Source organism: Palaemon carinicauda, chromosome 9 (assembly GCF_036898095.1).
Source record: "Palaemon carinicauda isolate YSFRI2023 chromosome 9, ASM3689809v2, whole genome shotgun sequence".
Taxonomy (NCBI): domain Eukaryota; kingdom Metazoa; phylum Arthropoda; class Malacostraca; order Decapoda; family Palaemonidae; genus Palaemon; species Palaemon carinicauda.
In genome coordinates, this window is record NC_090733.1 from 69,065,982 (window position 1) to 69,091,724 (window position 25,743).

General features: G+C 41.4%; 1 protein-coding gene across 2 annotated transcripts in view; it reads right to left on the reverse strand.

Annotated features, from left to right (window-relative positions):
* Positions 1-25,743, reverse strand: part of p115 (General vesicular transport factor p115) — a 764,785-nt gene that overhangs the window by 91,722 nt on the left and 647,320 nt on the right. For both annotated transcript variants that reach the window (XM_068380069.1, XM_068380070.1), the window contains 2 exons: positions 21,677-21,879; positions 9,291-9,380 (listed from right to left, as the gene is read on the reverse strand). In XM_068380069.1, coding sequence (XP_068236170.1) covers positions 9,291-9,380; positions 21,677-21,879 — 293 coding nt within the window. The remainder of the gene's footprint in view (positions 1-9,290; positions 9,381-21,676; positions 21,880-25,743) is intronic.

The following is a 25,743-nucleotide window of genomic DNA, read 5'->3' on the forward strand; positions in this document are numbered from 1 at the left end:
AGCTAGATCTCTATTAAGGGATTCAACAACTCCAGATCTACATTCAGGATTTGGAATTGATGCAGAGAGAGTAGCATCATCTGCATATGCAACGAGCTTATTTTCTAAGCCCAAACACTTGTCATATGTATATAGTATTAAAAAAAACGGGCAAGAACCCTACCCTGAGGAACACCAGCTATCACAATTCTATACTCACTAGGGTGCCCATCAACAACAACTCCTCTTTGTGATCTATTACTTAAATGATATTTTCATAAAATAAATTTTTGAATATACTTACCTGATGGTTATATAATGGCTGAAGTCTCCTGACGCCGTGGCAGAAATTCAAAATCTCGCACTATCGTAGATATGGCAGGTGTACACCCGCGCCCTAGCGGTACCACAGGTGGAACTACACCCACCAACCTCAGTTCTTCCATGCCTCATAGCAATACCACAGGTAGTCTCTAGAGGAGAGGAGGGCGGGTGTTAAATTTATATAACCAGCGGGTAAGTATATTCAAAAATTGATTTTATTATGAAAATATCATTTTTAAATATAAAACTTACCCGCTGGTTATATAATGGCTGATTGACACCTCTTGGTGACGGGTCAGAGACAGCTACATATTGAAAATTCACTTAAGCGTTACATAAACACCCAACTTAAGCGGTTCTCACCTGATAAGGAAGCTGACAGCAATGATACTCTGCCTCATTTCGTCCGCTATCCTTAGGAGATCCAGTGATCCACTCTGGGCTGATGATCTCTAGGAGCTGTCAAACGGTACAATTACCTATAACATGACAGAACCTCAACTAATACCCTTGTTCTGGGCACACTCTAGGAACAAATTGATCACCTGACCAAACCAAAGATTGCGGAAGGCTGACGACCAGCCTCCACAAACAACCATAACTTACGAGTTCCAAGAGATAGAAAAGGGGTATTAGGAAAAGGGACTGTAGTGGTTGATCATTCACCTACTATCGCATTCGTTGCTACGAAAGGACCCAACGTATAACAGTCCCCATAATGAGTCTGAACATGTTTCAAATAATGGGATGCGAATACTGACTTACTCCTCCAAAAGGTCGTATCCATCAAATTTTGTAGAGAACGATTCTGTTTAAAAGCTACTGAAGTCGCTACCGCTCTGACTTCATGTGTCTTTACTTTGAGAAGCCTCTGATCCGCTTCATCACACTGAGCGTGAGCTTCTCAAATTAACAGTCTTATGAAAAAAGACAAGGCATTCTTTGACATGGGCAGAGAGGGATTTCGGACTGCACACCACAGAGCGTCTGAGTCGCCTCTCAGATTCTTTGTTCTGTCCACATATAGCCGTAATGCTCTTACGTGACAGAGCACCCTCTCCAACTCATCTCCCACCACATCATAAAGGTTAGGGATCTTGAAGGATTTGGGCCATGGCCAAGTAGGATTTTCATTCTTAGCCAAAAACCCCAGTTATAAAGAACAAATGGCTTTTCCATCCCAAAAACCAATGTTCCTGCTTAAAGCGTGTACTTCACTTACTCTTTTAGCAGTGGCTAGGCTAACCAGAAACAAAGTTTTCAAGGTTAAATCCTTAAAAGAAGCCGAGTGCAAAGACTCAAACCTGTCACTCATGAGAAATTTAAGCACCACATCCAAATTCCAGGCAAAGGGAGCTGATTGAATTTTCTTGGTGGTATCAAAAGACCTAAGCAAGTCCTGTAGATCCTTATTACTGGAGAGATCTAAGTTCCTGTGCCTAAAAACCGTCGCCAACATACTCCTGTAACCTTTAATTGTAGATGACGAGAAGTTATGTTTATTCTTAAGGTCTATGAAAAAATCCGCTATCTGGGTTAGAGAGGTACTGGATGAAGAAATCGCGTTAGCCCTACACCACTCTCTGAACAACTTCGACTTGGACAGATACACCTTGATGGTGGAAGACCTCCTTGCCCTCGCAACAGCCTTGGCTGCCTTCTTCGAAAATCCTCTAGCTCTAGCGAGCTTTTCGATACAGTAGTCTAAAGGCAGTCAGACGTAGAGCTCGGAGGTTTAGATGGTTTCGGGCCAAGTGAGGTTGTCTGAGAAGATCTGGTCTTAAGGGAAGGCTTCTCGGGAAATCTACCATCCATTCCAGTACCTCTGGAAACCAGCTTCTTGATGGCCAGAACGGAGCTATCAGTGTTATCCTGGTTTCTTCCTGGGATACGAACTTCTGTATCACTTTGTAAAGAATCTTGAATGGGGGGAAAGCATAAACCTCCATGTGAGACCAGTTCATTAGAAAGGCGTCTATGTGAATGGCTTCGGGATCTGGTACCGGTGAGCAGTAACACTCCAGTCTCTTCGTCTTTGCGGTTGCAAAGAGATCCACGAGAGGACGACCCCATAAACGCCACAGACTTTTGCAGACGTCTCGGTGTAAAATCCATTCTGTGGGGAGAACTTGACCCCTCCTGCTGAGTCTGTCTGCACTCACATTGTTGACCCCCGGAATAAACCAAGTCAAAAGTGTCACTTTCCTTTCCTCTGCCCAAATGAGAAGAGGTCTTGCTATCTCGTACAAAGTCCAAGAGTGGGTCCCCCCTTGTTTTGTAATATAGGCAAGAGCTGTAGTGCTGTCCGCATTGATTTGGACTACTTTGCCCCTGATCTGCTTCTCAAAGCCTTTGAGGGCCAGATGAATTGCCAAAAGCTCCTTTTGGTTGATGTGGAGAGTTGTTTGCTCCACTGTCCAAGCCCCCTTCTTCCCCAGTGTAGCTCCCCACCCCAAATTTGAGGCGTCGGAACACAACACGAGGTCTAGGCTCTTCTGATGTAACAACAAGCCTTCCTTCAGTCTGTGCTCGCTGTCCCACCATTGAAGATGAGACTTGATGGATTTCGTGATGGGAACGCAATCCCTCTCTAGGCTGTCCCCTTTTTTCCAATGGCGATTGAGATGAAACTGAAGGGGACGCAAATGCAACCTCCCCAGAGTTACGAACTTCTCTAATGATGAGAGTGTCCCCAGAAGGCTCATCCAATCTCTTACGGAACTGAGTTCCTTCTTCAGGAAAGTTTGGACTTTTTGGAGAGCTGACTGTATTCTTACAGGCGATGGAAAAGCCCGAAAACTCCGACTGTGAATCTCCATCCCCAAATAAAGAATCTCCTGGGATGGAGTCAGTTGCGATTTTTTCGAGCTCACCAGGAGGCCCAGTTCCCTGGTTAAATCCAGAGTTATTTTTAGGTCCTTCAAACAGCAATCGGCTGAGGAGGCTCTCATCAGCCAATCGTCCAGGTACAGAGAGGCCCTGATTCCCCTCGAATGCAGCATGCTCGCTACATTCAGCATGATCTTGGTAAATAATAGAGGAGCCGTGCATAGTCTGAAACAAAGAACCCTGAATTGGAAGACCTTGTTTCCGTCCATGAATCTCAGATAATGTCTGCAGCTGGGATGAATTGGAATATGGAAATAGGCATATTGGAGGTCTATTGAGACCATCCAATCGTCTTTCCTCACCGCCGCAAGAACCGTCTTCTGAGTTTCCATCGTAAACGTCGAATTCTGGACGTAACCGTTTAGAACACTTACGTCTAGAACCGTCCTCCACTCCCCCGAACTTTTGGGGACTAAGAAAAGGTGGTTGTAAAACCCCGGAGATGTTACATCCTGCACTTCCTCTATTACTTGTTTTTCTAGTAATAGAGACATCTGAAGACGCATGGCTTGCTTCTTCGGACCCTCTCTGTATTTGGGCGAAAGATGCACTGGATCTGTGACTAATGGAGGAATAGCTAGGAGGGGGATCTTGTAACCCTCCTTTAACACTTGGACGGACCAGGGGTCCGCTCCATTCCTCTCCCAGGTCTTCCAGAAGTGAATCAACCTGGCACCTACTGCTGTCTGAAGGATAGGGCAGTCAGACTCTACCTCGGCCGGTTTTGTTTCCACTGCTCCTAGGTTTCCTTCCGTCTGGTTTGAAAGAGCCCCTTCCGGAGGGTTTCCCACGAAAGGACTGAGAAGGTCGAACACCAGTAGAGGCTTCCTTAGGTTTACGCGAAGCAAAAGTTGAAGGCAAAACTTTCCTTGCCGTATTGGTCACCAAATCATGCGTGGCCTTCTGAGTGAGAGCAGTGGCAACTTCCCCTATCAACTCTTGTGGAAATAAGGCGGTACACAAAGGAGCAAATAGTAGTTCCGCTTTCTGGTAGGGAGAAACTCCTGCTGAGAGAAAAGAGCACATCGTGGCCCTTTTCTTGAGGATTCCAGCTGTGAACAAGGCAGCTAACTCATTAAAGCCATCCCTCACACCTTTGTCCAAGCAGGACATCAAATGAACAAGGCCACTAGTGTCCGTGTCCTTCATATCTGTGACCCTCTTACTTAAAGCTCCCAATGACCAGTCTAGGTAATTAAGCACTTCGAAGGCCCTGAACAGACCCTTAAGCAAATGATCGAACTCCGTCATTGACCACCAAACCTTTGTTTTCCTTAAGGCTAGACGACGAGACGAATCCACCAAACTTGAGAAATCTCCCTGGGCAGAAGAAGGAAATCCCAAGCCCAGCACTTCACCAGTCTCGTACCACACACTAGATTTAGAGGCCAATCTAGCGGGAGGAAAAGCAAAGGCCGTTTTGCCAGTAGTTCTTTTAGAGTCCATCCAGGAACCCATTAACTTCAAGGCCCGTTTAGAAGACCGTGAAAGTACCATCTTAGTATATACCGGCACTTTGGTTGCTTTACCTAAGATAAACTCCGATGGAGGAGAACGAGGGGCCACAGGAGTAAAATGATCAGGAAAAACTTCTGTAAGAATTAACATAAATTTTCTAAGGTCAACAGCATTATTATTATTATTACTATTACTATCCAAGCTACAACCCTAGTTGGAAAAGCAAGATGCTATAAGCCCAGGGGCTCCAACAGGGAAAAATAGCCCAGTGAGGAAAGTAAATAAGGAAATAAGTAAATGAAGAGAACAAATTAACAATAAATCATTCTAAAATAAGTAACAACGTCAAAACAGACATGTCATATATAAACTATTAACAACATCAAAAACAAATATGTCATAAATAAACTACAAAAAGACTCATGTCCGCCTGGTCAACAAAAAAGCATTTGCTCCAACTTTGAACTTTTGAAGTTCTACTGATTCAACCCCCCGATTAGGAAGATCATTCCACAACTTGGTAACAGCTGGAATAAAATTTCTAGAGTACTGCGTACTATTGAGCCTCGTGATGGAGAAGGCCTGGCTATTAGAATTAACTGCCTGCCTAGTATTACGAATAGGATAGAATTGTCCAGGGAGATCTGAATGTAAAGGATGGTCAGAGTTATGAAAAATCTTATGCAACATGCATAATGAACTAATTGAACGACGGTGCCAGAGATTAATATCTAGATCAGGAATAAGAAATTTAATAGACCGTAAGTTTCTGTCCAACAAATTAAGATGAGAATCAGCAACTGAAAACCAGACAGGAGAACAATACTCAAAACAAGGTAAAATGAAAGAAATAAAACACTTCTTCAGAATAGATTGATCACCGAAAATCTTGTAAGACTTTCTCAATAAGCCAATTTTTTGTGCAATTGAAGAAGACACAGACCTAATGTGTTTCTCAAAAGTAAATTTGCTGTTGAAAATCACACCTAAAATTTTAAAAAGTCATACAAATTCAAAGAAACATTATCAATACTGAGATCCGGATGTTGAGGAGCCACCGTCCTTGACCTACTTACAATCATACTTTGAGTTTTGTTAGGATTCAACTTCATACCCCATAATTTGCACCATGCACTAATTTTAGCTAAATCTCTATTAAGGGACTCACCAACCCCAGATCTACATTCAGGGGATGGAATTGATGCAAAGAAAGTAGCATCATCTGCATATGCAACAGTCTTGTTTTCTAGGCCAAACCACATGTCATGTGTATATAGTATTAAAAGTAATGGGCCAAGAACACTACCCTGTGGAACACCGGATATTACATTCCTATACTCACTGTGGTGCCCATCAGCAATAACTCTTTGAGATCTATTACTTAAAAAATCAATAATAATGCTAAGAAACGACCCACCCACTCCCAACTGTTTGAGTTTGAAAACAAGGGCCTCATGATTAACACGGTCAAAGGCAGCACTAAAATCAAGGCCAATCATACGAACTTCCTGACCACAAACAAGGGATTTTTGTACTGCATTGGAGATTGTAAGAAGGGCATCACATGCTCCAAGGCCTTTACGAAAACCAAATTGCAAACTAGGGAGTAGATGATTACCTTCAGCAAACCTATTAAGACGTTTTGCCCGAAGACGTTCAAAAACTTTAGATAATATGGGAGTTACGGAAATTAGGCAGTAATCAGTGGGATTTGAGCTACCACAAACACATTTACATAGAGGAGTAACATTACCAATTCTCCAACTAGTGCTAAAAGCTCCTCTTCTTGCTAACTTGCGCAAAATAACAGATAACTTTGGAGCTAAGAAATCTGCTGTCTTTATAAAAAAAAACAAAGGAAAAATACCATTTGGGTCCACACCTCCATAGGCATCAAGGTCCACCAACAGAGCTTTAATCTCACGAGATCGAAAAGCTAAACTAGCTAGTTTAGCCTCAGGAAAACAGGAATGAGGAAGTTCAAGTTTTTCATTACTCTGTTTACTGTCAAAAACATCAGCCAAAAGGGTTGCCTTTTCCTTTGGACAGTGAGTGACTGAGCCATCTGGTTTAAGTAAAGGAAGAACTGTTGCATCTACACCAAAGAGTGCAGATTTAAGGGTAGACCACCATTTATGTTCCTGAGTTGTACCAGAAAGTGTTTCTTTTATGGTTAAATTGTACTCCTTTTCAGTTGAGGCATAAACTCTCTGAGCAAAATCTCAAAGCTGAGTATAGTTGTTCCAGGTCAAATCTGATCTGTTACCCTTCCAAAGATGATAATTTTTTTCTCAATCATTTTCAGAAACCTCCTCTAAAGGCTCGTCCACATCAGACTTCTCTTCAAGTTTGTCTTCTGGCAGTGCAGCAACTGCTGCAGCCTGAACTGAAGGATTAAAGTCTGAATGAGACCGCCTGTCATAGTCAATAACTTCATCCAACTGAAGAGGAGAAGTCGAAGTTGACTGATGTGAGACGTGGATGGGTCGACGATTGCCGTCAATGGTTAACTGTCTAGTGTCGTCCCATGAACGCTTAGTGTCCGCTTGCTGTTGCACTGACCGACGTTTGGTGTCAGAAGTCAACTGCCGAAGGTCGCCGCGTGGACGGGTAGCGTCCGCTTGCTGTTGACACGGACGATCTCTGCAGTCAAACAATGACTGTTGATGGTCGTCTCGTGGACGCCTAGCGTCCATATGTTGTTGACGCTGACGCTTCACAGCGTCAAAAGTTGGCTGCAGAGAATCTTCGTGGCGACGCATTGCGTCCATTTGCCGACGCCGGTGTTCTTCCTCACGTACGGAAGTCGAAATTTGTTTAGCAACAACTCTCTGACGTGACTCATCTATATCAACCTGGTGTCGAGCACTGGGAACGAGAGACCGCCTGTGCGATAACCCATCAGCACTAGAGACCGCCGGCCGCCTGTGCGACAACTGGTCTGACGCCCAATCGTACTGCCAACACCTGGTTGATAAGAATCCATGAACGACGAGAGCTGTTTTTTCATAGATAAAAGCATAGACCACTTAGGATCTTCAGTTAATACATTTGACTCCTTCCTCAACGGGATATCAGTATCATCATCACCACACTTTTCGGGTGAGGAAAGCCAGTCTAAAGGGAGTGGTGGCGCATGAATCGTAACATCGGCCATAGAAACAAATTCAAGATTAAATGACAGAGAAAATAATTAACGATAGTTCAAACTCAGAGAAAACGTTGTACATCACCAAACAACTTCCCAACAGATTAAAACAGCGAGAGCGAACTTCAATATGACAGCCAGCTATGCGGGCAGAAGAAGAACTGAGGTTGGTGGGTGTAGTTCCACCTGTGGTACCGCTAGGGCGCGGGTGTACACCTGCCATATCTACGATAGTGCGAGATTTTGAATTTCTGACACGGTGTCAGGAAACTTCAGCCATTATATAACCAGCGGTTAAGTTTTATATTTAAAAAAATCTAATAATGATGATAAGATAAGACCTACCCACTCCCAGCTTTTAGAGTTTGAAATCAATGGCCTCATGATCAACATGGTCAAAGGGTGCACTAAAATCAAGGCCAATCATACGAACTTCCTGACCAGAATCAAGGGATTTCTGTACAGCATTGGAGGTTGTAAGAAGGGCATCACCTGCTCCAAGGCCTTTATGAAAGCCAGATTGCAAACTTAGGAACTGATGATTACCTTAAAAAAACCCTATTTAGATGTTTTGCCAAGGCATTAAAACCTTTTAGAAAATTTGGGAGTTATCAATGTAGAATTACCAATGTAAGTTATTAGGCTTCCTTCATGCTTTTACCACAAGATCCAGGAATCTTTCCAGGAATATGCATTTTGGAAGGTTTTATCACCATTGCCACTTGACATTATATCAAGGATCACTGAAAATAATAATGTCAAGCTATGGTTTCCATAACACAAAATATTTTATCCCTCCTAACATAAGTGGACTACCAATGGATTTTCTTCATCAGCCTCTACTGTATATCCAACTACATCTCTACAGATGACTTCACATTGGAATGGAAAGTGATGCGAAAAAAGTAAGGATGCTATATCTTCAGGATTATTTGAGTATTGTACTTATCATCCTTAACTGAAGGTATAGCAAGTATACTAATGAATCTGATACCTATATTAACGGCTTCCTTGTCTCTACAGATTCCTGATATGGTTTAGTTGTGGGAGTACTAAGTGGATGTAGGCCCTTCTGAGAGGTCTGCATTTGCTTCATTAGATTGCATGGGTTTGTCCTAGAGATTTTCACTTTCCAATTTTGGTAGAAATATACATATTTCTATAGAGTAGAAACTAATTTAAATCAAAGTAATAAATATAGTGCTCAGTAATTCCAAAGTGTAAATATGCATGAGGAAAAATACACACAAATGGAGACCAGTTTATAAATACAAAGTGTAAATAGTATAAGAGGAAAAATACATACAAAGCGTGTCAGTTTGGATATACAAAAAATGAATAGCACACGCAGAAAAGTATATGCAAAAGGCCCCATCTTACTATACATACCTTTGTTACATATCTTGCACTCTATCTTCAACATTTTGTAATAAAAACATGCATAGCTATATTTGAATGGATAATAACGTTCATAGAAATGTAATCCACTGACCTCAGAGTTATTATTTGTTGTTTGCACATTTTGGAGATCTGCCTGTTGCACACCTTGTTGTTGATGATCCGTCTGCTGATTTGATTGTTGCTAAGTGAAAACAAAAATGTAAACGTAAATAAAAAGAAATAACTTCAGTACCATAATCACTAATCATGTCCATAAAAATTACCAAAATATTTCCCTACACTTGAGTACAAGAATGAAGTACAGCTTTCAAAATGTAATAATGATTTCTCAATGTAGAGAACAATGTATAATTCTTTTGGCCAACTTCTCTTAGAATGAAGCATAAAATTAAAAGGAACAAGTACTGTTTCAAGGAAAACTTTAGAAATACGCATTTTCAACAAAATTAAAAGGAATAAGTATTATTTCAAGGAAAACTTTAGAAATACATATTTTCAACAATATATACATATATACACATTTATATACATATACATTTAAGTATATATACACATGCATGCATACATACATACATACATATATATATACATATATACATACATACATACATACATATACATTATATATATATATATATATATATATATATATATATATATATATATATATATATATATATTTGGGCTCAGGCCATGTTGTCCTGATGGAATTTCCTTCTTAGTAGCTTCCTAGGTTATATATTTGACTACAGTGATATATCCCAGAGAATTTTACTACAGGTATCCAAAATTCTAACTCCTGGAGCGAGTATCCCTTATATTTCTAAAAGGGATATCGCATAATATCAGAGGACGTATTCTTGACACGTCACATAGCTATCTACACCCCTAATAGCGTTTACGCTTCGAGAGAGGAAAGTGGCAAGAATTATAGGAGAGCCGTTATTAAGGCAACATTCCTACTGCACTGTAATTGGGCGCCAGCCCGTCTCTGCGTGGCGCCATCTAGTCATTCTTTCTATTATAGCGCCTTAGACCGGTGTTTATCCCGTGTTATCTCTCGCAATTTTGGTTTGATTTGCTGCGATGATGTCTTCCCCAGCCTCATCTGCCTCTGGAAAGTTATGTATTATCTTTGAATTGTATAAATGTAAGCTCTTGCCAGTTTTTTCCTCGATTTAAGATTGTAATTAACGTAACAAGAGCTGTTGCCAGCCGGATGGCGTCATGGATGCGGTCGTTCTTTGCATGTACATTTAGTTAGCCAGAACGACTTTCCCGGCATTTATCGCTTTAATAACTTTTAGCTATTTAGCAAATTAGCTAGGGATTTTTATATTATGCCCTTGTTGTCGTGGATTTGACTGAATTATGACCGAGCCCCACGAGTGCTAGGCTTCCTAGCCTAAGCACCTGCACACTTCATGCATGATATAACCTTCCTGGTAAAGTTTTATTGAAGCTCAGGCAATATTTTATACAGTTAAGATATTACTGCATAAAAATTTTTCCTCTTCCAAGATAGTATACGAGAGAGTTCCGGTGACTGATTCTCACTGCGCCTAGGCTACCAGCCTAGGGGCTTTAGTATACCTTCATATATGTCCCCAATTGCTCTTGTATCATCTTTTAAGTGGAGACTGAAACCTCCTTTACCTTTTAAGTCGATACCAATCTCCTTGCGAGATTTAAGAGCAATTCCTCTTCCCTCTGACTAGCCTAGGCTAACTCTGGTTGGCTTTGCCTTGAACTGTGTTCTGGCAAATCTTTACCAGGGTGTTCCTGTTTCTTTCTCTCAACCACTGAGTCGGTTTTGAGCCTAGAACGGGACATCAGAGTAGAATATCTGTCATTGACAACCGTCTGTCTTGGTGAACTGATTTCCCAAGTCAGGTTAGGTTGCCTATGCAGGAGGCTAGACTTCCCTAGGCCATACCCTGGAGGCGTTATATGATAATTCCTCCTTTCCATGGCCTAGCAGACAGTCCTGTGCCGGCAGGTCCTAGGCGGAAGAATTGAATTCTTCCCTTGCCTAGGGCCTCCGACACTAGATTCTGTTCCCCCTTTAAGACTAACCCAACCTGGGGAATTGAATTCCCCGGCCATTAACCTGTTAAGCGTCACCCACGTGATATACCGTTCACCGCGATCTACTCGGTACCGCCTTCAACTGCATATTCCGTTCATAACTTTAACTGCCTTTATCAAGTCGTCAGTCTCGTGATAATACCTTTACTCGTATAGTAAGTATAGGATCACCACTTGGCAACACTCTCAGCATATGAGGGCTGTAAATAGAAATGTATATGATGTCTGGCAACTATTTTTCTGAAGGTAGCTTGATGTTAGAAAACTGGTTTCCTTTCAGTGCGCTTCGGGCGTTCATGCGGATAAGGTTGTTTGTTGTTCCTTTTACAATGAGCGGTCTGAAGGTGAAGGTTATTTCTTTAGATGAAATAATGATATTCTTGTCAAGGAATTTGATAATGATAACCTGCTTGATAATGAGAGCACTAGTTCTGAATCTTTCAGTGATGAGTATATTGAAGATACAAAGTTTTCTTTCGATGCCGAGAGCGAAAGTGACTTCTCATTGCCGAATGACTGGACAACGAGATTTCACAAAACTATATGAGAAGGGAAACGTCGAGAGAGAGAGAGAGAGAGAGAGAGAGAGAGAGAGAGAGAGAGAGAGAGAGAGAGAGAGAGAGAGAAAGTGGAATAATAATGTGCAAATATATGACGAACATATTTGAAAACTATACAGGCAACGATATGGAGAGAGAGAGAGAGAGAGAGAGAGAGAGAGAGAGAGAGAGAGAGAGAGAGAGAGAGAGAGAGAGAGAGAGAGAGAGAGTGTGTGTGTGTGTGTTGTCCCTTGGCTTTTGTTGCTGATCGTGGCGTAAGATTTACGATTGAAGATAAAAAGAACCCATTATAATATTCAGTATTATGTAGGCTTTTGAAATGAAATAATAGTATTAATTGTTTTTTTTGCTCCACCATTTAATTAATATCCCTACTTTTAACTATATATACGAATTATAAGCATAAAGGAATGATATTAACTTTGAAAAATTATCATTAGTGAAATGACCGCTCAAGGCAAAAAAAGCGTGACGGTACGTTAACAGCAACCTGATCCAGGGGGGACGCTTAACAGGTTAAGGTTGTTTTTACTACGGATAAGAATCTCTTAGGTTAGGTAGTGCCTTCTAGGTGTTACCTTACCTACAGGACCCTTGCCCCTCCCCTGCTGTCCTTTGGTGTTGGCCTAGCCTTCACACATCCTGGCCATCATTCCACAATTGACCCTATGGGTAGTTGGTGGAATTGGCCTGAGGTTCCCTGTCTGCCGGCAGGAATCCTCCTCCTTCTTTAGAGTGTTCTTCAGTCCTCCCTTGGACTGCCTTCCATGACTCTACTACCATATGGATGGGCTATGGTTGGATGGAAGATCGAATATATTCCCCCTTCCATTTGAACCCTCATTCCAGATGAAGGTCTGCAAGGCTGAGCCTTTGCTTTCACCCCATCCAGGCTTTTTCTTTTATTTTCACCAACCCTGGGCCGACTGCCGGCAGCCATCTCGGACGACTGCCCGCCGTCAGTTTGCTCTGCCGCCACTTGCCATGGGGTCCCGTTGATCGGCGACCCAACGGCAACCGGCACACACTCTGGCCGGCCGCCGGCAACCATGTTGACTGCCAGCGGCCCGTCATCCAAAGTCTACAGACTTTTTCCGCCGGCTGCCAGCGGGTCCACCTTGATAGAGGGACCCTCCGGCTGCCAGCAGCGGAACAACTGCCGGTGACCTGCCGCCCCTTATCTTGAAGGCAGTACATACCTTCAATAGCCCAGGGTAATGCCGGCAGGCACACAGTACTGACGGCAATGGTCTGTACTGTAGCCTATACAGAAAATTTTTCCAACCTACAAGGTGCTTCATGGGCAGCCTATTGTGAGACCACCACATCTAGAGAGCGATTTTCTCTGCTTAATTAATGGATGATGTGCATTATTAAAAAATCCCCAATATTGAACCTGGAAGAGTGTTAAGATTACACTTTATATCCAAGGATATCATCTTCCCATATAATTCATCAAGAATTTTCTGTTCAATATTGGAGGAGGTCATAGCAATGGGCTGGACAGGAGGCACATGTGGGTGTCTTTCCTTTTTTCTAGCTTACACTATCCTAAGCTAAATAAAAATTTATCAATCTGTATGATGAAATCTGAGATTTTCACCGAATACTTATATGCTTTTCTTTCTTTACAGGAGGAGCATCCCGAGTGCGGGAACCATTTCTGCAAGGTCCGCAGTAAGAGCCTCTGCGGCCATGATATGTGCAGGACCCACGCGCGCTGCACAATTATGAAGGGATCTCTAAAGTATTGGGACCCAAAGGTATGTACCGTTTGTGACAAACTGGTAAAAGAGGCTTTTGATGATCAGAAGTCCACAGAGTCAAGGGATGCAGCAAGAGATACGCTGCGAAAATGGGTCAGAGGTTTTCAGAAGAACACTTCTGGCCCATATCTTCCTAATGAGAAGATGAGGGCTTGTCTGTTCCCTAGGGCATCTTTGGATGCAATTATTCCCTAGGCTCAACCTGAGATTCCCCTCGTCTAGATTCCGATAGAATCTGAGGTATCCGATGCCTTGATGGACATCCAATTAGAAGACAACATGTCAGTTGTCTCCGAGGAGACGGAACGTGATCTCCTAGTGGAAGAACTGGAGCAAGAAACTGTCTTTCATCCTGATGGCAACGCGGAGAAAACCGAAACGATTTCGGTTTCATCGGCTACGGTGACTGGGCCTGCCCCGTCGACTTCTTCTTCTGCCCCCCAGCTAGACTCGATCACCAATACGCTGCGCTCGCTTTTGTCTATATTCCAGGACATGCAAAAGCAGTCGTCCGAGAAGGAAGCTTCTCTATGGACTGAAATGCACCAGCTCGTGTCTACGCGTTTAGCACCCAAGAAGCTAAACATCAAAGATCTTCCCGCCTTTTCTGAAATCAACCCTTGGAGGTATGCTGAGCACATACCGATGCAAGGGGGCTAGATTTTCCTCTCCGAGAAACTGGGCACTGTCCCAGTAGATGACGTGGAGTTCTGGCCCAGCAAAGGGACCTATCCGGATTGTTACGTCCGCCTGAGGAAGGAACCCCCTTCCAAAGAGGAAACTGAGCCGAAAGAGGTCATCATTCTGGACCTCCCCAAGGCCCAGGCCTTGTTTACCAAAACCTTGAAGGAGAGGGCCTTCACTAATTCCAAGGTGCCGGCTCTCAGCAAGAAGCACCCTTCCTTCATTGCTGATTCTTCCCGTGCCTTCCCCTTTATGGAGAAAGGGTTTAAGGCAGCCTTCAAGGCAGTCGAAGCAGGAAAACCTTGTCCTACACTTGAGGAGTGTAGACCCTTTTCCCTTGCCCTACCATCTGACGATGCGAACTGGAAGGATGTCTGTAACACCTTCTCAGTCGGGAAGCTGGAGGCTGACATTGCCGGACGTCACTTCGGTGAAGACCTACCAAAGTTGTCGGACTTTCAACTGCGCAGGGAGCAGGAGACCAAAGAACGACTTGCCGCCTCCATGTCTCTAGTCTCTACAAACCGGGTTAGAGACGATGGCAAGTGTTCCCAAGACCCTAGATATGTTCAAGGCCTTTGCCAAAGCTCATTTGGCAACGGTCACCAAAGACCTTTATAATTTCATTAAAGCCCGCCGGGCTTGTTCGTGTTCGCCTCGGCTGCGGTGAGGCACGAACCAAGGAAGCTGATAGCCTCCAACATCTGGGGAAAAGACCTCTTCCCAAGTGAAGTGGTCAAAGAGGTCGTGGACAAAGCCGCAATGGAGAACAGGAATCTCCTCTCCAAGTAGGGCTTGTCCTCCAAAAGAAAGTCTTCCGCTGAGGAGGGTCCCCAGCCAAAAAGGAAGACAAAACGACCAAGAGTGCCCTATCGTCCTCGACAACAACACAGCTCCCCATGGCCATGGTGCCCTAAACGGTGGCACAACCACCTACCACTTTCCAGCTGGTGCCCCAACAAGTGGCGACTCAGTTGCCCGTCTTCACCCCAGCCTTTGAAAGGCAATCGACGACCTTTAGGCCGAAGTCTCGAGGTTCCTTTCGTGGAGCCTCTAGACGCCCCTTCAGAGGTAGGGGCAACAGAGGTGGACGTGGCCAAGGAGGCAAATCCTCCAACCAGCACTCCAAGTGAGATGCTGCTGGTAAGAGGGAGACTTCTCCTTTTTTGGGATCGCTGGACCTTCGATCCCTGGGCCCACAGCCTAATCAAGAACGGACTGGGGTGGAGTTGGAATACAACTCCACCGAACTTCCCTCAATTCTTCCAACACTCAACCCCCATATTGGAAGAATACGTTCAGGAACTCTTAGACAAGAGAGTTGTAAGAAGGGCAAAGTCCATCAAATTCCAAGGAAGGCTGTTCTGTGTTCCGAAGAAAGACTCGGAAAAGCTCAGTCATTCTGGACCTATCACCACTCAACAAGTTCATAGTGAACTACAAGTTCAGAATGCTGATGCTCCAACACATAAGGACCCTTTTGCCCAAACAGGCATACACAGTCTCCATAGACATGACGGATGCGTACTGGCACGTTCCAATCAACCGTCAAGTTTCCACCTACCTAGGATTCAAGCTACAGAAAAGACAGTACGTCTTCAGAGCCATGCCCTTCGGTCTGAACATAGCCCCAAGGGTATTCACCAAGCTTGCGAATGCGGTCATTCATCAACTACGCCTAAAGGGAATTCAGGTAGTAGCCTACCTGGACGACTGGCTGGTGTGGGCAGCATCCAAAGAAGAGTGCACGCAAGCCTCCAAGGAAGTGGTCCAGTTCCTGGAACACCAAGATCAACTTGGAAAAGTCTCGACTATCTCCAGCTCAGAAGTTCCAGTGGCTGGGTGTCCACTGGAACTTACAGTCACACTGCCTTTCCATTCCATCAAAGAAGAGGAAAGAGATAGCGGGATCTGTCAAGAGACTCCTTCAATCTGCCAGGATATCAAGAAGGCAACAGGAGAGTGTGTTGGGGTCTCTCCAGTTCGCCTCAGTGACAGACTCAGTATTGAGAGCTCAATTAAAAGATGCATCAGAAGTTTGGAGAAAATATGCATCAAATGCTCGAAGAGATCTAAAAAGACCGATACCAAATCGTCAGCGATCCCTCCTCAAGACATGGTCGGAGGCCAAGTATCTAAAGAAGAAGGTACTCCTACAACTGCCTCCACCGTCAGTCACCGTTCACATGGATGCCTCGAAGGAAGGGTGGGGAGGCCACTCTCACCACTGGAAAGTCCAAGGAACCTGGTCTTCCCTCTTCAAAACCTTCCACATCAACTTTCTGGAAGCCATGGCAGTTTTTCTTTTACTGAAAAAACTGAAACTTCGCTGCTCAATCCACATCCGACTGGTATTAGACCGCGAGGTCGTAATGAGATGCCTAAATCGACAGGGGTCGAGATCGCCTCAAGTCAATCAAGTGATATTGGCCATCCTCCGGCTAGCGGAGAAGAAGAGATGGCACTTGTCAGCAGTTCATCTTCAAGGGTTCGGCAATGTGACGGCGGACGCTCTATCCAGGTTCAACCCGATAGAGTCAGAATGGTCCCTAGACGCAAGATCATTCTCCTTCATCTTACGCAAAGTCCCAGGACTGCAAGTAGACCTCTTCGCAACGAGCGACAACAAGAAGCTACCCCTGTATGTAGCCCCGTACGAGGATCCTCTAGCGGAAGCAATGGATGCAATGTCCCTAGATTGGAACAGATGGTCCAAGATCTATCTGTTCCCTCCAACCAACCTTCTGCTGAAAGTCCTCAACAAACTGAGATCCTTTCACGGAATGGCAGCATTAGTGGCCCACAAGTGGCCCAACAGCGTCTGGTTCCCCCTGATAACAGAACTACGCCTGAAGCTGATCCCGTTGCCGGATCCAGTTCTGACTCAACAAGTGCAGAAATCAACTGTCTCAGCTTCATCACAGAAATCCCGGAACCTTCATCTCATGATTTTCTCACCTTAGCAGTCAAGATAAGGTTCGGGATTTCAAAGGACAGTATTAACTTCTTAGAAGAATACAAGTCAAAGTCAACGAGAAGACAATACGAGTCATGTCTTCTTCCCTGAGAATTACATTGCTCTGTAGCTGATGTATTCTTTTGGGCATGGAGTGAAAACATCTAGAATAATTTCTTACAGATATGCAACAATAAGTGAATGATTATGAATTAGGATCCTCAGCTCTTAGTATTTTGCCCTCAGACCTTGACAGTTCCATTGCAAGAATGAAGAAAAAATAATAACTTTACTCTTTGGAAGACTCCTTTGCTGAATTATTTCTATCCGAGTTCTTTGAATTGATATGAATCTATGATGATCTCTTTGTGAAAGTAGGTCTTGCTAGGCTTGATTTTACATTCTTCTTAGCAGCCCTCTTTTTTTAGTTGTTGAGGAGGATGGTGAACCTCAACATTAATCTTTGGCATATAAAATTTTTTTAAAGATTCATAATCTTTAATTTTCGGATAAAAAAAATCCCATCAAATAGCATTAAGTATTTTTAAATTTTTCATTGGAGGGCCGAGAGATGGCAAATCTCTCTCTCTCTCTCTCTCTCTCTCTCTCTCTCTCTCTCTCTCTCTCTCTCTCTCTCTCTCTTATTAAAAGACGAAGAGCTATTAGGATTATGCACCTTTCTTGTGACAGGTGTATCTATCAGTTCTCCCATAGAATATGGTGTCAATATGGCAAAGATGTTTCCTGAGATGAGTACCTTATATTGTAAATCTGAGTTGTGGAAGATTCAGAGAGAGGGGACAGTGTCTCTTTGATGAGATGAACCGATTCCAAATCAGGAGGCACATTATTTGCCTTAAAAGGAGACTTAGAAAGTGATAGCTTATCATTACTTGGTTCAGGTGGTATTGGTTTTCTATAAGAATGTTCAACATCTTTAGATTTTAAGGCCTTGGCGTAACTTTTTGTTTTACTTAAAAGTCGTCTATCATATCCCACACTTATAAGCTCTGTATCTGACTTCTGAACACCTGCATCTTGCATTTAATATTGAGGGCATTTTTTATTTGTTGGTTTGTGAGCATGGCTACAATTACTACACTTTGCAACAGAAGTGCTGGATCCAGCTTACAATCAGAACAATTGTCAGGGAGCTTTGATTTTTACATACCAAAACAGGATGTCTAAATCTGAAGTAATTGCAGCATTGCAAAGGTTTGTGTTTGTAAAGGTGACATGATATTCTCTTATTTTCAATGTACAATATACGTGAGAGAATGCATCATAGTCTTCAAGATTGAAAATAATCATAGTGAACCTTCCAGATTTCTTTATGGCACACACCCAATATTCCTTCCTTGGTAAACTCATACAGATTCCTGTTAAAAAGCTCCCCTCTTCAATAGCTAAAATTCAAATGTGGTTTGATGTCCATTATTAGATTTTCTTTATTTTTATATTATTTAGAAATGTCTAAATATTCTATAGTACCTACTTTATTTTGTATCAGCTTGCTAAATTTTAATTAATCATATTCCTCTCCTCTTACTGTGGCAATTATCCACAGTATTTTTATAGATGTCAGCAAATTAAATTTTCATAACTGATATACATCAAGGTTTCCTAGAGATGTATTACATAGTGATCTGGTAATCTGATTGTTAAAAATTTTTATTTTCAAAATATCACAGCTGGCATTGAAAGCTTTCTTATGACTGCCAAATAGGACTCATGATTCCCATTTATTATCATCCTAATTGAAGTTCCTCTTAGCTTCACAGTCACAAATTAAAAGTATATCACAAATATACTTTCCTTAATCTAAGTGGCAGAAGTCATCAACAGTGTCAGAGGCTCGTCAAGGGGTCCAGGGGTTGGGGTACCATTGTCAATATAATTCATTATTATTTTATGGGGGTTAGAATAATAAAAATTAACAAATCAAAAGGAAATAAAGTTTAATGGAAGGAACTTAACACTGTCTGACATCCTAAAAGAGTTGCCATTAGCTTTTCATTGAATTAACTCCTCCACTTATGAAACCTGTGAGAGCTAACGCCCAAATATCCACCACCTACCTTACCAGGATGGGATGGTACCAGTATAATTAGAGGGGCTCATGTAAGGCAAAGGTGCTTGAAATTGAGGGCATTCCAAGAAAACAATTATCCCCACTTCAATCATAGTGATAGGCAAACCAGAAACAAAAGCAGAGTTGTATTTAAAAAAAAAAAAGACAGTTCACCCCTGGAATCCGAGGACCAAATTTCAACTTGAGATAATGTAGTTCTATGTGCCAATATGGGAATACTGACATTCCTTTGGTCCAAATATTTTTGGGTAGTTTGAAAGACCACCACAGCTCCAAAAACTGGTTTTGAAAAAAAAATCCAATCCCATAAATGGTATCCTTTCCTCACAAAAATATAAACAGTGAAAAGGGGAGACAGTTAAAATATGGAGGTTGAAGCCATAGAAAAAATATGAGAGAAATTTTGAGTCAAACTGAGGAAAAAAATTATTCCTCACTTTGAGATCCCTCTTGCCCTTCATGAGGCTTCAACACAGAATACCATTTCCCTGTTAGAGACAAATTATTATTATTATTATTATTATTATTATCATTATTATTATTATTACTATTACTATTATTATTATTATTATTATTATTATTATTATTATTACTTGCGAAGCTACAACCCTAGTTGGAAAAGCTGGATGCTATAAGCCCCAGGGGTCCAACAGGGAAAATAAGCCAGTGAGGAAAGGAAATAAGGACACAAATAAACTACAAGAAAATTAGCTAACAATTAAAATACAATATTTAAAAGAACAGTTACAACATTAAAATGAATCTTATATATATATTAATTATAAAAGTTAAAAACAAACAAGAGGAAGAGAAATAAGATCGAACAGTGTGCCTGAGTGCACCCTCAAGCAAGAGAACTCTAACATAAGACAGTGGAAGACCATGGTACAGAGGCTATGGCACTACCTAAGATTAGAGAACAATGGTTTGATTTTAGTGTCCTCCTAGAAAAGCTGCTTACCATAATCAAAGAGTCTCTTCTACCCTTACCAAGAGGAAAGTAGCCACTGAACAATTACAGTGTAGTAGTACACCCCTTAAGTGAAGAAGAATTGTTTAGTAATTTCAGTGTTGTCAAGTGTATGAGGACAGAGGAGAATGTATAAAGAATAGGCCAGACTATTCAGTGTATGTGTAGGCAGAGGGAAAATGAGCCGTAACCAGGGAGAAGTATGTAACATAGTCTGGTCAGACAAAGGACCCCATAACTCTCTAGCGGTAGTATCTCAACGGGTGGCTGGTGCCCTAGCCAACCTACTATTTTGATAAGGCATCTCTCATTAAGAGGGTCATTGCCCCATTAAAACTAGTAGAAAAGACAATTCAACAGTAACTTTAAATATAAGAAGGAAGTGCAATATATCCTTAAACAATTCAATAAATCAACTTCACCTCAATACCAACTTATTCAGGACTCTAATTATTTCCTAATGAAAAGTTTATCTTAAAACAATAAGTTTTGCCCCAAGGAACTACAAAAGTTTGTTGATAAGCATATACTTTATCTCCTTAAGCAATAATGCATTTATTTTTATTTTTCAAACAAACTCGATGTTTTGAAATTATCAATAATTGACTCAAAAATAAATAAATTACAAAAACTTCATTTGTTTGGCAGAGCAGCATCTTCGGCATGTGATAACCTGAGAAAGGCATATGTTACCATGATGAATAGTGTTCACATAAACCACTGCAAGTAGAAGTAAACCAGTGCAAAAGAAATATGGTTGGACTAAATAAAAATGATTTATAACTAGATGGTTATATATATATATATATATATATAGAGAGAGAGAGAGAGAGAGAGAGAGAGAGAGAGAGAGAGAGAGAGAGAGAGAGAGAGAGAGAGAGAGAGAGAGAGAATTTGCAATAGTGGGTAGTGTATTGGGATACGCCACCTTCCAAGGTCTTTTCAGCAATATAGTTCTGCAAAGTGTAACAGTACGTACTGGTACTCAATATAAAATATTAGAAATAACAAGAAAAAAAGCACACTTTGTCTGATGGCTTCATTTTGGATTTTCTCGAAGGCATAAATGTTTCCAGATTTGAGTGCTGATTTTGCATATCTATTTATTCATGCAGATTGCGACAATTACCACTGTATTAAATATGGGCCCTTATATTTATGGAAACAACAGTTTTACATTATTGTAGTACATTTGAGCAGGTTGTAAGTACTTAGTCATGAATTGTCATTATAGGAACAAATACATCACATTACAAGAACCAATTAATGATGTGAGGTAGGGTTTTACTGTATCAGCAAAAATAATATGCAGTATAAACAATTCATACAAATAAATGAATTACATATCATTAACATCTTACCAGCGCTGTGAGCTCGGCATCTTTCTTTGCCAATTCATAATAATAATAATCTCTGGCATGGGTCATTTCAGCTAACTGCTGCTGAAGAAGGTTCACTTGCTGAGTTAACTGTTGACTTTCAGCAGAATCTACATTAGCTTCAGAAGTGGTCGAGGTAACAACATTTTTCCCCGCAGCAGAAATGTCTTGTTGTGCTTTTAATACTGCAAAAATAGAAACTTTTGAAGTGTAATCATGTTATTTTTTGCACATAATCTAAGTTCAGTAATGCTACAATTTCTAGGAATGTGTGACTGGGTATTGCCCATTCACTCAAAATACACATGGCTAATTGGTATCATTCTAAAAATAAATACAGAAATTCAATTAAAGGCAGCAAAAAATGAACAAAATGGCAAAAAATAAACAAAATGGCAAAAAGATAAGAAAAAAAACCTACAGAGACAGAGCTTGCTACTCATTCCCCCTCTGAATTTTGTTGATTTTAACGACAGGAGAAATTATCCCCTCGATCTATTACACAATTGAAAAGAGGATGCTGTTATGTTATGATACTGTAAAAGAGCCGATTTCTTTTATGTAAATAATTTTCCAAAACCAAGTAAGAGTATTACACAATTACCCGATATTGTAAATAAGATGTACGTTAATCACATTAAGAAAAACTATTCAAACTTATGATAAACTAAGTACAACAAAATTCCATTATTTTTTCCCGGTGTTTAGAGCAGGGCTTCCGAAAAATTTTCTTTGGCGACCCATAAAACTCATTTCAAAAATTTTGTGACCTATACACAGTATACCATCCATCCATAATCCATACATATACATAGCCTACATGCATGCATTATACATTTATATACACATACACATTCACACACATTTATTTATATATACTGGTATATATATATATATTCATATATATATAAGTATATGCAAATTTATATATATATATATATATATATATATATATATATATATATATATGTATGTATGTATGTATATTTTTGGGATCGAGCCATGTCGTCATGATGGAAGTTCCTCTAGGCAGCTTTCTACTAGGGATATTTCCTGCGAGTGATATACCAGAGAATTTCACCTTTAGAGGTATCATGGAGTTACTACCCCCGGAGGTAATATCCCAAAAGATATCTTGTATGTAACAGGGACGTGTTTAAAACAACCACATCTATCCTTCTCCAAATAGAGTTAACCTTGTCTTGAAGGATATAGGATAGGATTGGATACGTGGGTGACCCGTTACAGCTCTGATACCAGCGTGTTACTGTAAACACGTTCGCTGGTTTGCTAGTCCTTCTTGCAGCTGTCATCTTGATAGCTTGCTTTGGGAGTTTTCTGCTTTGTCTCGAAGTTTTTGTGCATTTTTTGGAATATAGATGCTTCTGCTTCATCTTCATCGACTAAGTTGAGTACCTTATCCTTTTTGGGTGAAGAATTTCGCTTCTACCCCTTGTATTCTGTGCGATGCGTCTGTTTTTAGCCTCGCCGCTGCTTCATAGTCAAAGCCGGAAGCTCATGTTTTCAAATGCCTCATTGTTTTACAGTATATGAATTTCTAAGCTAGCCTTGTTGCAGTGTGTTGCATATATACTTTTACATTGGTTGTATTATTCTAGGTTAGACATTTACTTTATTGCATGGTTATCTCACCTGGCCCATGACCTAGGCTAACTATCTACCCCTAGCTTATGGCCTAGGACAGCAAATTCCTATTTCCCCTCCCTCTCTTCTTGACACACAACCGTGTGGTTCTCATGGCGGTTGGCATATCTCCCTGTCTATTAATACGTCATAGCTGGGAACTGCCTCCCTGAAGGGATTCCCTTGGGAGTTGTAGATGGATGGACACAGCCAACCTTGGTTGACAGTCTTCCCCTCTCAGCTACTTAGCCTTAGTTGTTGGATAGGCGGAACTGATTGAGGGAACTTGTTCCCTTTGCCTACACTCTGTTGATCCCTTAGAACGAAACTAACTCGTTTCTGATATCGAAAGTTAGGCTTTCTTTTTCAGCCACCTTACCCTTCTACTAGGCTATTATCCTTAGTCTTTGGCTAGGTGGCATACGGTTGGGAGAATTCCTTCTCTGTGCCTACCTATTGTAGATCCCTTGGAACGACTTCGGATTGTTCTAATATTACAGTTAGGCTTTCCTCTCCTGCCGCCTTCCCATCTTCTAATGCTCCCTTTTTTCTCCCCTTCATGTTAGACTATGCCCCCTGGCTGTGGAACTTAGGTTCCTTTGCCAAGTCTGATTTTCCTTGGCATCTGAGGAGTCCTCCGTTGCTATATACCTAGACAGGTCGGCTTGGTGAGACTGTTAGTCTATCTGTGGGTAGGCAGGAGAATAATCCTAGTTATGGATTCATTCTCTCTGCCGCCGCAGCGGCCACTACTTGGTCAGCCGGCCGCCCCTTCCCCTTTCTGGTTAGGGTTAATTTTCTCTTGGCTGTGGAACTACAGTTCCTTTGCCTAGTCTGACTACGAACCCCTCGATTGCTATATATCTATAAAAGCCGGCCTTGAGTTTTTGCCAGCCTACTCCTGGTTAGGTAAAGAGACTGGATCCTAAACAGGGATCTCTTCTCTTGCCACCTAAGCAGTTGCCTTTTCTCTAGTAGACGACTTTCTTCACCTAGGCTATGTCACTCTTGCCGTAGAGCCGTCTCCTTTGCTCGGTCGGAATTTCCCAGGCTTGAGTGGTCGCCACACTGCCATATTTTCCAGAATTGCCGGATTGAGCGCTATTACCACTAGATTGTAGGCATCACAGTGGAGGGAATATCCCGAGAAATATAAATCAAGGACGTGTTAATAACAAGCCATGGCTATCCTTCCCCTGAGTAGGCTGGGGGCCTCCTTCCAGGCCTGGCTTCCTGGATTCTTGGCACGACAGGTTTCCTCGGTCAAGTACTACCCTAGCCTAGATCTTTTCTTTTAGGTGACTTCTTATGTTAGCAAGATGTTGAATTTGTCTTTTCCTCTTTAAAATGATAAAATTCTTGCCGAAAATGAGAAAAACCAAAGTAAAACTTAGTTAATGTCATAGGGCATTCAAAGTTTTTCTTAGTGTTTTTACAAAACAATATTAATAAATCCTGATTATTATGAATTTTATGTTCCATTTTGGATATTTATAAACGAAAACAAAGTTATTTATCATAATTTAATCATAAAAGAAGATCCTTTTGCTCAATATCTTGCTTCTTTTGCTCATATCATGCAAGGCCATCACTTCTCCATCCACGCAATATTCTCTCTCTCTCTCTCTCTCTCTCTCTCTCTCTCTCTCTCTCTCTCTCTCTCTCTCTCTGCACTACAGATATTACACTCTTCTGAACTCTTAATAAAGGGAATTTTCTTCTTCCTTATGTTAGCAAGATGTTGAAATTGTCTTTTCCTCTTTGAAATGATAAAATTCTTGCCAAAAACGAGAAAAAACAAACGTAAAGATGAGTGAATGTCAGAGGTTAAATTCAAGCATGAACTCTCTCTGAGGTTTGTGGTAGAACTGAAGGATGAAAGCATCCTTTGGGACTTGTGGAAGTTATACAGATGCCATTGTTCACAATTTCTTTTACATTAAAATGTAATAATTATCAAAATTGATAACAGAAAAAATACTGCATTTTCTTGTGGAGAAAAAAGTTTATGGATTATTGAGCTACTTTTAATAATTACCCTGTAACTATGAAAGTAAGAGGAATTTTGACATAAATAACCTGTATACGCATTTTCCCTTGTCATACGAAGTTTAGTGAATTTTTTCAGGATTTTGTGTTTTCTTCCTATATCCTAAATTGGCATTCCTCTTAATATATATGCTGAATGTGATCATCTGTTCCCTAGTTTGTAATTTGGTTTTTGTAAAGGCCTTGAAGCATTTGATGCTCTTCTTACAATCTCCAATGCTGTACAGAAATCCCTTGATTGTGGTCAGGATGTTCATATCACTGCCTTGATTCTAGTGCTGCCTTTGACTGCGTTAATCATGAGGCCTGTATTCTCAAACTCAAAAAGTTGGGAGTGGGTAGGTTATTTCTTAGCA